The sequence below is a fragment of the Kryptolebias marmoratus genome, linkage group LG3 (assembly GCF_001649575.2).
Source record: "Kryptolebias marmoratus isolate JLee-2015 linkage group LG3, ASM164957v2, whole genome shotgun sequence".
In the NCBI taxonomy this organism is placed as follows: domain Eukaryota; kingdom Metazoa; phylum Chordata; class Actinopteri; order Cyprinodontiformes; family Rivulidae; genus Kryptolebias; species Kryptolebias marmoratus.
In genome coordinates, this window is record NC_051432.1 from 644,022 (window position 1) to 659,737 (window position 15,716).

Consider the following 15,716-nt stretch of genomic DNA (forward strand, 5'->3'; position numbering starts at 1 on the left):
AAACATCTGCCACAGCATAACGGTTCATGTCCTGGAAACGATTTAAATAAGAGAGTTTGTGGAGCAGGACAGATTTTTAAGCATGGTCTCTGCTTTTGTTTTTTTTAAATGGTGGAACAACTAGATTTCTCCAGTGAGAGAAGATGACATCTAATAATCCTCTAACATAACCTAACCTAACTTAAATTGACAGGCAAAAAAAAGTCTAGCCATTTTCAGTTCCAAAGTTTCACATATCAGGACATAATAAAATGGTCTGGTCTTCACCAGGTTCTAAAATGATCAAAATTTAACCTCAAATGTACAAAACCACAACAGATTCTTCAATGTAATTATTTATTAACTAAAAACAAAGTCAAAATGGAAAAGCTGTGAGTAAAAAACTAAGTTCACTCTTGCTGGTTTCACAAGATTTTAGAGGTTCTGTATCAACCAAAAGCTGCTGATCAAATGTATTGATTAATTAACCATCATCAGTGTGAGCACCTCTATAAATGCAGGATTTTGTCAGTTTGCTGCTCTGGAGTATACAGGTATGTGCTAACACAATGCCAAAGAGGAACAACATCAGCAATGACCTTAGAGAGAGAACTGCTGCTGCCTTCAATCGGTGAAGGGTCAATGGTCATTTCCAAACTATTTGGAATCTGTCATTCTACACAGAGAGAGAAAGAGATCATTCAAAAAGGAAAAAACATTTAAGACAACTGTCAATCTTCCCAGGAGTGGAAGTTCAAGCTAATTCACCCTGGGGTCAGACCATGCAATGCTCAGAAAAATAAGCTGCATCTCAGACTCAAGCCTTAGTTAGCAGGTTAAAGGTTAAAGTTCATGACAGGACAATTGGAAAAAGACCGAACAAGTTTGTTTGAAAGCATTGCTGGAGAAAGTCTCTTCTCTCTAAAAAGAAAATGGCAGCACGACTTAGGTTTGTAAAGATTAATTTGAATGAACCATAAGATTCTAGAACAATGTCCTTTGGACACAAGAGACCAAAGTACAGACGTTTAAAGTTCTACAGGCCTTTTACGTAATGGGGTAGACTTAGTTTTCCCACACACAGCTTTTTTTTAAATTTAGGGTTCGTTTTTTTGTTTGTTAAAAAAATAATAATGTGGTGGAATCTGCTATGTTTTTAAGCTTTTGTTTTTTGTGACTGTAACTTAATCTAATTTAACTTGACACTAGCTGGTAAGGTAACTTTCCCCGAATATGTTGTTGTGATAACATGGTAAAAAATGGTAAAACCTTTAGTGAATTTTAATGCATTTTTTAAACATCTTATTTACTTGTTTGAACACCTAATTGAAGTTTAAGTAAATGGAAAATTAAACTAAGCTTTAGTCCTTAAGCTCAACCAAGTGGTTTTATTGGTTAACTTTATTTAAGATCTTTTACTGTTTAGTGATGTAGTAGTAACTGAAGCAAGTCTAAACTAAAGACAAATGTATCTGTTATTATGTCAGTATGGATATCTCCTCATGCATTTGCTCATGTGCTGCACATTTGTGAGGATGCTGTTTCCACATGTGCATCTGAGCCTTCTGGAGTGTGTGTGTGTTTGAGAAGGAAGAATCCAACACTAAGCAGTTGTCAAGAGAAGCACTGGCTATTGTCTTCCCCGGGGGGTCAGACTGTCAGCTCGTCCTACTGACTGCTCTCCTCTCTTAGCCTCGTTTTGACTGGCCCACGGCTGCTTTAGAAGGGTCTGGATGTGTGTGTGTGTATGTGTGTGTTGTTCCTACCGGGGGCTCAACAAATCTGATAATTACTGACCTGACAATGAATCCCCCTGATCTCCCAAACACCCACTGACTCCCCTGTTCTAGACCTCCCCTATAGGCAACTGAAGAGCCTCCACCGCCCACTGCACACACACACACAGTGGATGAAACACACAAGGCCACATTAGACCCCTCCTTAATGTTTCACACACACCCTGAGATTGTCCTCCTCATACTTCAGATGTTTCCCATGTGAAACATAACAAAGAACAAAACCAAACAGGTTAAAAAAAAGATGGAGTGTGAGCTGGAAGCTGTACAGTCACCATGCAGGTGCCCCTGTTAAACTCTCTCACATACACAGACACACACACACACACACACACACACACACACACACACACACTCACACACACCATCTGCTACTGTTATCCTTGGTGCAGGATAACAGTTGCTGATTGAGGATGTACAACTGTAGCATCTCTTGTTTCTCCAGCTGGACTTTTTTCTGTGGCTGGACTCTGTTTTACTAACTATTATTATTATTATATACATTTCATTGTGTGAATGATTTTTGGTTTAATTACTTACAGGGGGAAATGTAATAGAGTCTTAATAAACAACTTATCAGTTTTCAAACACAGCTTACAGACAATGTAACACCTGTTTAGCTTGTGGTGTAACTGGCTATTCATACAGTCTAATAAATTAAAGACCTACCATTCCTTGAAGGAATGCTTATCGCCCACCACCTTTAATACCAGAGTTTTAGACTGAGATCATCTTATGTTGTAAAAAGACAGTTTTAGACATTTTGGTCAAACCTTGAAAATAACATTATGGACAATCTCATGCTCAAAGTATGTGTTATAAATGACTATCAGCTCCTACCACATCATATTTAGTTCAATATCTATAAAAGTGACTGAATTATAGTCATTTTTGTGTTTTATAAAGTCAGTTGCTGTGGTGGCCATCTTAAATTAGGTTGGCTTCAAAAGTTAATCAGTTGTAGATGAGCCTCCATTGATTATTTCTTGAAGGTTTCTTTAATTTCTGTCAAGTGGTTCATTACATATTTTGCTAATAGTCAAACAGGGTTGACTTCAAATACTTAATTGCAAAATGTAAATGAAGATCTTGGACAATCTTTTAGCATTCAGAATAATGTTGGGGATCAGTCTCAGTTACTGCAACTTTAAAGTTTATGTCAGTGTTTATAGAATTGACTGAGTTATATCTGTTTTTTTGGTGTTTTTTTTTTATTCAGTTGGCAGTTGTCATCTTGAATCAGGTTGACTCCAAAAGGTAATCAGTTATAGACGTACATCCTGTGAATACTTTCTGAAAGTTTCATTAAAATTCATCCAGTGGTTCATAAGATAGTTTGGTAACAAACAATTGGACACAGGCAAAAACATTATTGCCTGCCTTTTGCATTTTTGCTGTGGGAGGTAATCAGGTGTTTTTATCTGTTTTGATGAGAAACACAATCTGTATTAGTATAGTCAAAACAAGTTATCACTGTTTTAGCCACACATCCTGTTATGGATGGTAGAACTCAGTTTGTTTTTTTTTACCATTATTTTGTTGATTTCTGGATCAGTCTAAATTAGTGATGATTTCCTTATCATGGTGTTGCTACACTCACCAAAAAAAAAAAAAAAAAAAGTAGAGCAATATTGAGAATAGATTAGGAACTATAAACTAAATATTTCTGCATTTGTAGAAATTATTACAATCTGAGTTCTAAAAGGGTTTAGACTCATTTATGCCTTTAAGTTTGCAGGAACCGAGGACACAAAATGTCCATCATGTTGACAAATTGACTCAAATGGTTCCATCCAGGAGCATTAGCTCCTCGGCCCTTTGAAATGCAACACTGTTGATGGTTCACCGGAGAGCTCCTGGAAAGGGAGGGCAACAAGAAAAATGTGGAGGCCTCCTCATCTGTGGCAACGACAGAGTAATAGAGGACGACTGTGATCTGTGCTGTGAGAGGGTGTCTGTCTGCCGTTGTTCTGTTCAGAGCTTTAAAAGAAAAGTATACCAGATTACTGAGTAAGGATTGAGTCCCAATTTGGAATATGAAGTTCAGAACTGAGGTTTGGTTTTAGAGTTTACTATCAAGAAAGTTGCATGATTGTGTCAATGTTGCACTTTACCAACATAAAAACATGCTCAGCTGCAGGAGGGCTGGAAGTGGACGCTTTACAGATGTAAAGCCGGAGCTATTCATCAAACACTTCAAGTCGAACACAAACTAAAGACAGAGAGAAAGGAAGAAAAAAATGGAAACTGAAACACGGAGAACATGTCTGCATACAATTTAACAGCAAATGAGGGAGAACATGTGTGTGTCTAAAAAGGTTTTTATAAATATAGAGAAGATCAGAAATAACATTTATATTTAGTCATGTGGAAGCAACCTACTGATAAAAAACAACAGTCATGTTCAGCTAAATCTGTTTATAGTAAATCTATTTCAGTGACAGTAAAAGTGGAAACTTAAAGTTAGTGCAGATTAGAGTGATTATCAGGAGAGGTTGTGTTCTCTGAACAGATAAGATTTTAAAGGTGCTCAAAGTATAAAATTGAGCATTAAAACAGGTTATCCTGACCTAAATCAAAGGATGCAGTTTGAAAGATTTGACTCCAGTAGTTTTCCAGATATATTGAAATGCAGTTCTGAAATGAGTGTTTGCTCTCAAAGCAATCCGCTGAATCAACCCCCCCAAAAACAAAACAAACAAAAAAAACAAACAAAAAAAAAACCAACCCAACAACAAAAAAAGAAACAGTCATGTGACCGACCTATATTAGGCTGGCTGTAGTCTGTAGGTAAACAAATATGGCGTAGAATCTCGGAGAAGATATTCAGGAGGAAATATTAGAGTGAATCAGCTGCTAAACAAGAAAACACAAGTAAGACAGCTGTCAAGATTAAATATCGAATATCACATAGGGTGGTGGAACTTCATAAAGACAGAACTCTCATTCCAAAACATTTTTTCACCATTGCTGATCTATTTTCAATCACTTCAGCTTTTCTGGAGGTAAACAAACACACATGGTAGTTGGCAGCCTGTCACAAATTTTGCCTAAATGCACAAATTTTTATTTCAAGAACAAATTAACCATTTATATGAATATGGATTTTGTTGATTATTTTATGAGGTCTTCATACTTTGCAGTGAGTAGCTATTAATAATTTTTGAAGGAAGAGGGGGACAGGCTTTACCTTTTGGTTCTACCTCAAAAACACAAAGAACAGTCCAGACCAGGAGTCTGATACCTTTACAATCTAAAGTTTGGCAGGTCTTGGTCTGTATACTTTACATGAGTTTGAAAGGAAAGTGCAGCTTTTTCTTATGTCCCCAATGATACTCTACAGCGGGTAAAATGATCAGTAAATTTAATTTTTTTATTTTTACAGTCCACTCTTCTTTGCATCAGAATCAAATATTTTGCCAGAATGTGACAGATTATTAAGTCTTTAATTATTCATGTTTATAATTATCTAGTTTAAACCCCTTCGTGGGCTAAAAGGCACACAGTTGGAAATTTATAATTGTATTTGTTAAAAACAGTAAAATTTAAATCTTTTAAAGATAGAAACTTGGCATCAGAATTAAAGGTAACTGAACTGTGGTATGTGTCTGCGAGTTTTAAGTGAGAAGCAAAACAAAAGCAGAAGAGAAAGTCAAACAATTACTGCCACTACATGCTCCTCTTAAGAACAACACTGATCTCCAGTGGTAGGGAAGGGTACAGCAGTTTGCATTCCAGCAGTGAGATAGATAAGACATTCAATTTATGTAAAATACTTATTTGAAATTTTGATGCAAAACACAGTAATAATTTATTAGTGTTAGGCATATCTTTTAAAAACTCTTTCATAGCAGCATAGTCCACTTACACATGTGCACACACTGCATACACACAGGTCTCCAAACACAGGTGTGACTGAGAGTGTGGATGATTCTGTCTCATTTGTCTCTATGTAGTCCTGTGATAACTGGTGACCTGCCCAGGATGCACCCCGCCCCTCACACAATAACTCTTGGAGACAAGCACCAGATTCCTGCAGGTTTGCACAGAAAAATGGGCAAAGAAATTGAATGAAAGGACAGAATATCTTGTTCCAAAATGATGCAGAAAAACTGGTCCATGAATTTATCACATATAGGCTGGACTATTGTAATTCTTTGTTATCTGGGTGTTCAAAAAACTAATTAAAAAAGTCTTCAGTTGATCTACTGTCACCAATGTGCTGCTCAGGATGTGAGATTGTGACAAAGAGAAGATGCAATTGAATCTACTAGCTTCCTTAGATAATTTTTGAATCTGGATCTGTTTTGAACTAAATTTGTCTCTAAAATTATTGTACGCTCTCTCTCTCTCTCTCTCTCTCTCTCTCTCTCTCTCTCTCTCTCTCTCTCTCTCTCTCTCTCTCTCTCTCTCTCTCTCTCTCTCTCTAGTAAAAAAATCTCTCATGTACATCTACAACTGATAAACTTTTACAGTCAACCCAGTTTAAGATGGCTAATGGAAATTAGCCAACATAGAAATATTTATAAATTTGTCAAGTTTCCAGATAATGAGCTAAATTTTGGTGTGATAGTAGCTGAGAGTCAACTCATACTACACTGTACTTCAAACACACACATAGCGCATCATATTTGCCTAAAAATTTGACATTAACTGACATTAACAAACAAAACTTAATGACATTTTCAAACAATAATCATTTGACTGATGTACATATACAGCTCATTAACATTTGAAGTCAACCCCTTTCAAGATAGTCACAAGAGGAATGGACATAAGTCAAGATAAAAAGGCTCTAGATCATTTAGTTTTACAGATATTGAGCTAAATTATATTTGGCAGAAGCTGATAGTCATCCCAATGATATACTCTGAGCGCTAACACATTGTGTAAGATCTCACAGTATTGCTTGACACAGCAGATAGCACTTCAGCCTTCAGCAGGAAATGGTGTTAGGGATTTGGCCAGTTTGCTTGTTTATGGTGCCTTGTAAAAGGACCTTTTCTGCTTTTATTGATGTCACAAATCAGTCATGATCACTATAAATTGGTCTTCTTTACAAAAAAATATATTTAAAAAAACTTCAGTGTCAAAGTTAAACTAAATTTCTACAGGGCAATAACAATTTAAAAAAATTATGTAAAATGAAAAAAATGCATAAATGAGTGACATGAGTCTAAACAATCTATTCAAACTCTAGTTAAGATTTAATCTGAGTTTTCTTCAACAGGCTTTCTTTTTGCTTCTCTTCCATAAAGCTCAGACTGATGAAGAACGTGATCAACACATTGGAGCTCAGTCTGTCCCATCTCACCTGCTGAAGCTGGACCTCCTTCAGAGAGCTCCCAGGTGTCTTGGTGCTCTCTCTCACTGTCCTCCTTCTTTAGGGTCACTCAGTCTGTGAGGATAGTCTGCTCTTGGTGGATTTAAACATGTTCCATATTCCTTCCATTACTTGTTGATTAATTTAACAGAATTCCTGGGGATGTTTAGGACTTTGGAAATCCTTTTGTATCCATTGCCTGACTTTACTTTTCTATAATCCTTTCTCTGAGTTGAATTAGGACAGTCACTTCAAAGGGCTGAATATTTATGCAACTACTTATTTTACATCAAATATTTTTATTAAATTGATATTACTCTGTAGAAATGTAGTTTTACTTTTTATATTATTTGTAAAGAAGGCCAAGTTATAGTGATCATGGCTGATTTATGACAACAATAAAAGCAGAAAACATTACTTTTGCAAGGCACTATATGTCAGATATAACAAAAGCGTGTAAGCCTGTACCGCTGGTTTTACATGACTGTCATAATGGTATTACTTGATGAGCTTAATATTTTCTTATATAGTATTTTCCACTAGTGTAAAAGGTTGGATGCAGAGGACAGGATGTTTTTTTTTGTTGTTGTTTGTTTTTATTTCCTGCAGTTAAAACAATGAAGGGCAGGTGAAAATGTTTTTTGCCAGCGTTTATGAATCTGTGTGTGCAATCATTTGTCTGTTGTGTTATAGAAAGACATCTCAATTTTATAGAAAATCTAAGTCATTTTTGGACAAATATCTACAACACTACAACACATTATCTTTTGGAGTTGATCAAATATAAGGTTAGCCCCCTTCATCCAACTGACCTTACAAAACACCAAATTGGCTACAATTAAGCCAGTTTTACAGATACTGTGTCAGAAGGGGGGGGGGGGGTACGGAGGCGAACCCAGAGCGCAGACTCATCGTTGAAAAAGAAACTAATTTATTAACTTAAATAAATGGACAAAACAAAAGGACTGAAGAGGCAGCAAAACTAACAATAGCAAAATCTAAAACGAGATGCGATGCGAGGCATGGCATGGCAAAGAGCAGACTAAGCGGAATGATCCAGTGAAGAATGATGAACAGTGACTGGTTTTTAAAGACTGAAGGTGATGAGGTAAATGGGCACAGGTGAGTGATAATGATTATGGACAGATGGAGATGGGCGGGGCAGACGTGACTGGAAAAGTACTGGGAAGGTGGATAGTGACCAGGGAACAGAAAACCAAAAGACAAAACTAAAGCAAAGAACCAAAACACAGAAAATCGTGACATACTGAGCTAAGATTTGGTGTTGTAATAGCTAAGAGTCATCTGCAACTTATAAATTGAAAGCTAACTGATCGCACAAGATCTGTTTTAAAAACTTTGCCTCGGGTTGTCTGTTAGCAAAATAATTTATGAACCACATCATGATTTTTTATGAAACTCTCAGAAAATAATCATTGTTTGCAAAACTTTTAGAGCCAACCAAATTCAAGATGGCTGCCACAGCCAACTGATATTAGAAAACACAAAAATAATGATATTTCTGTCAAATTTACAAATATTTTGCTAACATTTTGTGTGGTTATAACTGAGACAAATTCACAGGACATACTTCAAGCCCTACACATTGTGTGACATCTTTACTTAAAACATTGATATTAACTGTTGGCATCAACTCTGGTTGTCTGTTAGCCAATTATCTCGTAAGCCATTTTAACGAAACTCTCAGAAAGAAATAATAGGCCTTTTTCACGGTCTATTATGGTTGTACATCTACAACTAATTAACTTTTGGAGTCAATACAATTTAGCATAGCCACTATAGCTAGTCAACCTTAACTAACACAAAAATAGGAATGACTTATTTACAGAAATTAAGCTAAAGTTTGATGTGGCAGTGGCTGAGTCACCCTCAGCACATACCCCTAGCTTTAACAGATTTCGAGAGATCTTGCAAAATTGCATGATATTGTATATAATTTCATTACCAAGGTTTGACCAAAACAAATATACCCCCTCCTCTAAAGATAAGATGATGTTAATTGAAAACTCTAGCATAAAAGGCATCGAGCGAATTGCATTCCTTTAAGGAAAAGCTTTAAATAAATGACATTCCTTCATAATGTAACAAATGTATGTGGTTTGAGCTGTCACTGTTAGGAAGTTCCTGCTTTTGTAATTATCTCAATAATTACCTAGTTTTAAAGTTTTGCAGCAGGGCTATGCATTTTCTACTGCACAAGCTTACTTGTAATACATTCACAATGTTACCATTTTCAAAATATAAGGATATAAAGTCGAAAAATATAAAACAAATAAAAGATTAAAAAGAAACCAAGTCAATTTTATATAAAAAAAACACCCACATTTTCATTACTTCCCTCCTATTGGCTAGTTTCAAGCCTACGCCAGTGAAACGCGCTTCCCCATTGGCTGACGGATTGACGCCTATTTTTACGTGTCCTGATCCAGAGGTGTGAAGGTGAACCCCGGGTTTGTGTCTTTGCCTGGCCGTAACTGGAAGCTCAAGTGCCCCGTTCCCTTCCGCTCCGTACCGGGATCATCTGCTTCGGCCCGAGCCATGTCCATTTTCAGCGAGGTCCCGCAGGCCCAGCCTGTAGCAGTCTTCAAGCTGACCGCTGACTTCAGAGAGGACACCCACCCTCAGAAGGTGAACCTGGGAGTTGGAGGTAAGGGATGCTAGCTGTCGGTTCGACGAAACAAGCAGAACCCCCCTGTGCCCGCTGCGAGCTGTCTGTGGGGCCGGTTTCTGCTCGGGCGGTGGCGAAGTCATGATGCTAACACGTTAGCATCTCTATGCTCCGCTTTGACCTTCGTTACAAGCTAGCTCTACCGCTAACAAACTGGAGCTAAAATTAATTATCCTCTTGGTCTGACAGTGAAATGCTCTCCTTAGCAAATGTAAATGTTGCTTTAACTTAACTCCTAAACTTTATTGATACAGAGTTTTATCTGGTGACACTTCCTGTTTCAGTCAGTTTAGGTTTGACATGAGGCTAAACTTGTTCCTTTGTTTCTAAAGACTAGTCTTACCACTCTTGCTTGTTTGGAAGGTTTGGTCAAGGCATTATCAGAATTTGCCTTTGGCATCTTAAACAGCTGTTTCTGTTGCAACTCACCATGTCCTCCAGCCCAAAGCCAAAACATGTTTAAACACACCGTTTGTGTTGTTTCTGTCTGTTTGTTCTATTGTTTTATTTGCCAACAAACCTGTACATGGTTAAAGTTCACCTCGATCAGCTATGCCTGGACTTGCGTTTTAGCAGCTTGTTGCCAAAGCAAATGTGTGGTCTGCAGACCAGTTTGCTCTGGTAATAACCAGCAGAGGTTCAGAGGTCAGCCCTGCGTATGAGACTGTTATTACATTTGTGTCTGAGTTTAATCACAACATGTGAAATTTATTACATCGAGTCATCCTTTTGAAAAGTGTCCAAAAAGTAGCAGCTGACTTGTGTCACAGAAGCAGAATTTCAAAGGTCACAGATTTCTCCTAATTTTTCTCCCCCGGTCTACATCACACTAACCACGGCCACTAGCCATGGCTAAGTGTAGTTTTGGCCCTGACATCTTAAAATACATGGTCAGCTGCTGTTTGAGTTCATTAATGTTTTAACACATTAGATCGTTTTACAGTACCAAACGTGTGTAAACTTCTTTTTCCAAACCACCTAAAGCTCCTGACCTTTCATGTCTTTTTGCCCTCTGATCGTGATATTTGATGCCACTCTGCAAAAGCTTCAGTCCAGCATGAAATAGCACGAGTTCCTAAAAGGTCAAATATGTGCAGCACTCATTTTAGTTTAGTCTGGCTGGTAGTATGACTCTTAATGTCTACGTTTTTGTATGGAGTATAATATAATAATTTTTTTTTTTTCACCCTGTATGGACCCAGCCCCCCTCCACACACAAAAGCTTCATTGTAGATTCTGACCTGGGTGAACTCCAGCTGGGAGATTAGGATCCTTCATGATTGTTTGTGTCCCTTCCAGCTTACCGTACTGATGACTGCCAGCCCTGGGTGCTGCCTGTTGTGAAGAAGGTGGAGCGGCTGATTGTGGAGGATCAGAGCTTGAACCATGAGTACCTGCCCATCCTTGGCTTGCCGGAGTTTCGCTCTGCTGCCTCCAAAGTTGCTCTGGGAGATGACAGCGCTGCTATCAAAGAGAACAGGGTGGGATACACACTCTAATACAGGGGTGGCCAATCCTGGTCCTGGAGGGCCAGTATCCTGCAAGTTTTACCTGTTTCTTTGCTCCAACACACCTGATTTGAAACAATGGGTGATTAACAGGCTTCTGCAGAACACGAAGAGGTAATTTAACCACTGAATCAGGTGTGTTGGAGCAGGGAAACAGGGAAAACATGCAGGATAGTGGCCCTCGAGGACCAGGATTGGCCACCCCTGCTCTAATACAATGAATTGTAAACAAAAGCTTTATCACAGTTGGATATACACTATATTGTCAAAAGTATTTGCTTGTCTCCCTTCACACACGTATGAACTTGAGTGACATCCCATTCTTAATCTATAGTGTTTAATATGACGTTGGCCCACCCTTTCCAGCGATAACAGCTTAAGCTCTTCTGGAAAGGCTTTCCATGAGTTTCAGGAGTGTTTATGGGAATTTTTGACCATTCTTCCAGAAGCTCATCTGTGAGGTCAGACACTGATGTTGGACAGAAGGCCTGGCTCACAGTCTCTGCTCTAATTCAAAGGTGTTCTATAAGGTTGAGGTCAGGACTCTGTGCAGGCCACACCAAACTCACTCATCCATGTCTTTATTTTTCTTTGTGCACTGGTGCACAGTCATGTTGGAACAGGTAGGGGCCATCCCCAAACTGTTCCCTCAATGTTGGGAGCCTGAAATTGTCCAAAATGTCTTGGTATGCTGAAGCATTAAGAGTTCCTTTCACTGGAACTAAGCGGCCAAGCCAAACTCCTGGCAAACAACCCCACACTATAATACCCCTCCACCGAACTTTACACTAGACAAGTATCGTTCTCCTGGCAATTAAAAGTCACTCAGCAGCATTTTGGACCGTCTGCAGCCAGCCAGTGGAAGACCAATTAAGCCCCACAAAAAAGCATGTTTCGGTAATCCAGCCAGGTGCTGTCTAAAAATGCTTTCCTGAAAGGATAAGTTTTACCTTGACCAGCTGCCCTCACATGATTAAAAACTTCTTTTAACGACCATCCTGATCTGGCTGTCTTGCTTAAGCTCAGGATTCAGTTTGACCTCTTAATCCCTCACAGTCGGTTTGCTATACTGGGCCAAGGAACCTAAATCTACAGGGGAGGGCCCAGTAGTGCCTCCAAAAGATGTCACCTTTGCTTTGATTTCATTAAAATTAAAAAAGTTAAATGCCATCCAGACCTTCATGTCCTCAAGACACCTGAGAAGTGGATTGATGGAGTATGTGTCTGTCTTTTTAAAGGGGACATAAATCTGACTGTTATGTGTATAGCAATGGAACAAGGTATCATGTTTTCTGAGTATGAAACCAAGTGGGAGCAGGTAGCAAGAGAAAAGAAGAGGTCCTAAAACTGTGCCTTGTTGGACTAACACAGAATGTTAGGTTTGCCAAACGGTTGCAAATTCAGCTGTTAGATCTGAAAGCATAAAGATAACACAGTCACACTAAATTATTAATTAGGTGTTGCATGTTTTTGAGAGTCCTGTCATTAAACAGAATCCCCCCACCCCCACCCCCCATTTCTCATTTTCTTTTCTTTCTGACAGGTTGGAGGAGTCCAGGCTCTGGGGGGCACAGGCGCACTGAGGATCGGTGCAGAGTTCCTGCGGCGGTGGTACAACGGGCTCAACAACACAGCTACACCTGTCTTTGTCTCAGCACCCACTTGGGGTCAGTGTGCAGCTCTGAACTGAGCGCCACCTCAGCAAGAAAACAAAGAGTTCTGAATGTTTAAAGTTTCATGTGATATTTATCTCCTCTGTTTCCAGTGTAGTTGCAAAGGAAATAAGTTCTAAGATAACATCTGCTGTATGTTCTCACTTACTTTCAGAGAACCATAATGGTGTTTTTAATGATGCTGGCTTCAAAGACATCCGTCCATACCACTACTGGGATGCTGCTAAGAGGGGTCTGGATATTACTGGGCTCCTGGATGACCTGGAGGTGAGTACATCTGCAATGATTAGTCACTGTAGTCCACTAGATGACTACAAAACAAAGTGTTCCTTGTGTTCTTCTAACAAAGAACTTCTAACTGCAAACAAACAGAAGGTTGAAGGCAGACTGTGCCGAGAAGAGTTAGAAGTAGCACTGATGTCACTGAAACAGGACTTGGTCTTCAGAGCAAGTAGTTGATTTCTCAAGTATATTAGTTTTGTTGTGTAGAAATCCATATCTATGGGATAGAAGTAATCAGAAAAATAGCAGTAGTTTTCTCAAGTAATCTGAGAAATAGTTAGCAAAAATTGCAAGCAAAAAAAGCATTTAAAAGGAAAATACACATGGAGCTGCTAGAAAAGGCTGCCAATCGTACTGTCACTGGAGGTAATACAATATTGCAAGCTGTGCACAAAAAGAAAATAGGCCAGGATTTTTGAACAACTGTCCCTTCCAAACGCAACCATATGGCTCGCTGGTCACTTGGTTTCAAACACTCAGATTTCAATGAGACAGCAACAGATAATTTGCCTATTGTCTTACAATTTTCTTGCAGTTTTGAGTCTCCAACAGTTGCAGTTCAGTGAGATTTAAGTGGCTACTTCCCTTTTACACACTGGAACAAAATGACACACTGGGTAGGCAGAGTTTATACACCATCTGAAGCAGCAAATACTCAGTGTTCCACTCAGATCCAGTGATAAGGACAGTGTGTGCCTACTTTGACCACATGACTGATGTAAACATAACAGGGTTGTTTCAATACAACAATCCAAATGTCTTAAAATAAGGAATAAAGTCAGTGAGTCATGTCAAATTTTTAGGTGTGCATTAACCAAAAAGGGGTCTCCCGTGACACCCCCTCCTGCTGTCAGACACGTTTCCCTCCGTTTAGGAGGGAAATCCTCCTTCATTACTCATCACTTCTAATCTGCTCATACCTCAGCTGACAAGAAATGGGCCCATTGTTGGGAGAGGAAAAGACAACATTACAAAGTCCTTTAAAAAGGCTTTATTGTCCAAGTTTTTTGGAATGTGTTTTAAGCCTGAACATTAAAACCACTTTAATAGTACGGTGTTGGTCCACTTTGTGTTTCTGAAATAACTGATCAGTCAGGACATTTACAAGGGACAGTATTTGGCATGGGTTGGGGTGGCAGCTGATTATTTAATCATTTAAACTGCAGGATAACTGTGATACAAAAGGAACAACAAAGATTTGACAGAGTCTTATAATTCATAAACATGTTTTCAACTTTTCTTTAATAATGGTGTGTTTTGTTTTTTGTCTGTTTTTAACAGAAAGCTCCAGAACACTCCATCTTTGTCCTCCACGCCTGTGCGCACAACCCCACGGGCACAGACCCCACCCAGGAGGAGTGGAAGTCCATTGCAGACATCATGAAGGTGAAAGACGATTGTTCCACATGTGTTTGACACAGTTTCTGAAGGCACATTCTCACCTTTCTCTGCTTCCTTTCAGAGGAGGAAGTTGTTTCCATTCTTTGACTCGGCTTACCAGGGTTTTGCATCTGGCAACCTGGATAAAGATGCTTGGGCCATCCGCTTCTTTGTCTCCGAGGGCTTCGAGCTCTTCATCGCTCAGTCCTTCTCCAAAAACTTTGGCCTGTACAGTGAGTATGCATAATGCTCTTACTTGGACTAACATTTATGTAGTCATGTGTGATTTAGTGCGTAACGTGACATTCAGTAAAGTCAAATCTTAACCACATACACACATTACACTCGTACTCGCTCTGTATTTTAACTGAAACCTTGTCTGCTCTGCGGTTGTTGCCAGATGAGAGAGTGGGGAACCTCACAGTGATTGCCAAGGACAACGAGAACCTGACCCGCACCATGTCTCAGATGGAGAAGATTGTAAGAACGACCTGGTCCAATCCACCATCTCAGGGAGCACGCATCGTCAGCAAGACTCTGAACTGCCCCGAGTTGTTTGCAGAATGGTACGGTTTGTGGTTTTGTGTAGGCCTGCACAATATATTACAGATTTATCATCATTGTAGTATTAATATCAGTATTACAATAAATAAATTAATAAATAAATCATGATTTTTCCTCATAGGCCATTATATTTCAACAACTATGCATTCATATTCTACTGCTAATATTATATTTGGTCAATCTAACAGATTCTCACTAGCCTTGATGCCCACACCTAGTTTACATGGTCCTTATGACAGAAGAGAAAGTGAGAAGTGAGGAAAATATGTGTTTATTGCCATTGATATCAACACTGCAATATTAAACAATAGTATCACACATCACAACTTCCTCAACATTACTGCTCATTGAAAACACTATAATACATTCAAAAACAGTTAAAAAACAAAAACAACTGGACTTCTATTCTGTAGCTGAAGACGTTTCGCTTCTCATCCGAGGAGCTTTCTCAATTCAGAAATAGAGAGTGTGGAGTTGAGCTTTTAAAGCTGAGATGTGATGTAAGCTGGATTGCTTGCAAAT

General features: G+C 38.8%; 1 protein-coding gene across 1 annotated transcript in view; it reads left to right on the plus strand.

The window, feature by feature from the left end:
• The first annotated feature begins 9,529 nt into the window (after nucleotides 1-9,529).
• LOC108247449 (aspartate aminotransferase, cytoplasmic) overlaps nucleotides 9,530-15,716 on the plus strand; it is a 13,002-nt gene continuing 6,815 nt past the window's right edge. The window contains exons 1-7 of the mRNA XM_017435581.2: nucleotides 9,530-9,766; nucleotides 11,087-11,268; nucleotides 12,839-12,962; nucleotides 13,123-13,235; nucleotides 14,532-14,636; nucleotides 14,713-14,863; nucleotides 15,031-15,196. Of these exons, the coding sequence (XP_017291070.1) occupies nucleotides 9,658-9,766; nucleotides 11,087-11,268; nucleotides 12,839-12,962; nucleotides 13,123-13,235; nucleotides 14,532-14,636; nucleotides 14,713-14,863; nucleotides 15,031-15,196 (950 nt within the window). The 5' untranslated portion in view covers nucleotides 9,530-9,657. The remainder of the gene's footprint in view (nucleotides 9,767-11,086; nucleotides 11,269-12,838; nucleotides 12,963-13,122; nucleotides 13,236-14,531; nucleotides 14,637-14,712; nucleotides 14,864-15,030; nucleotides 15,197-15,716) is intronic.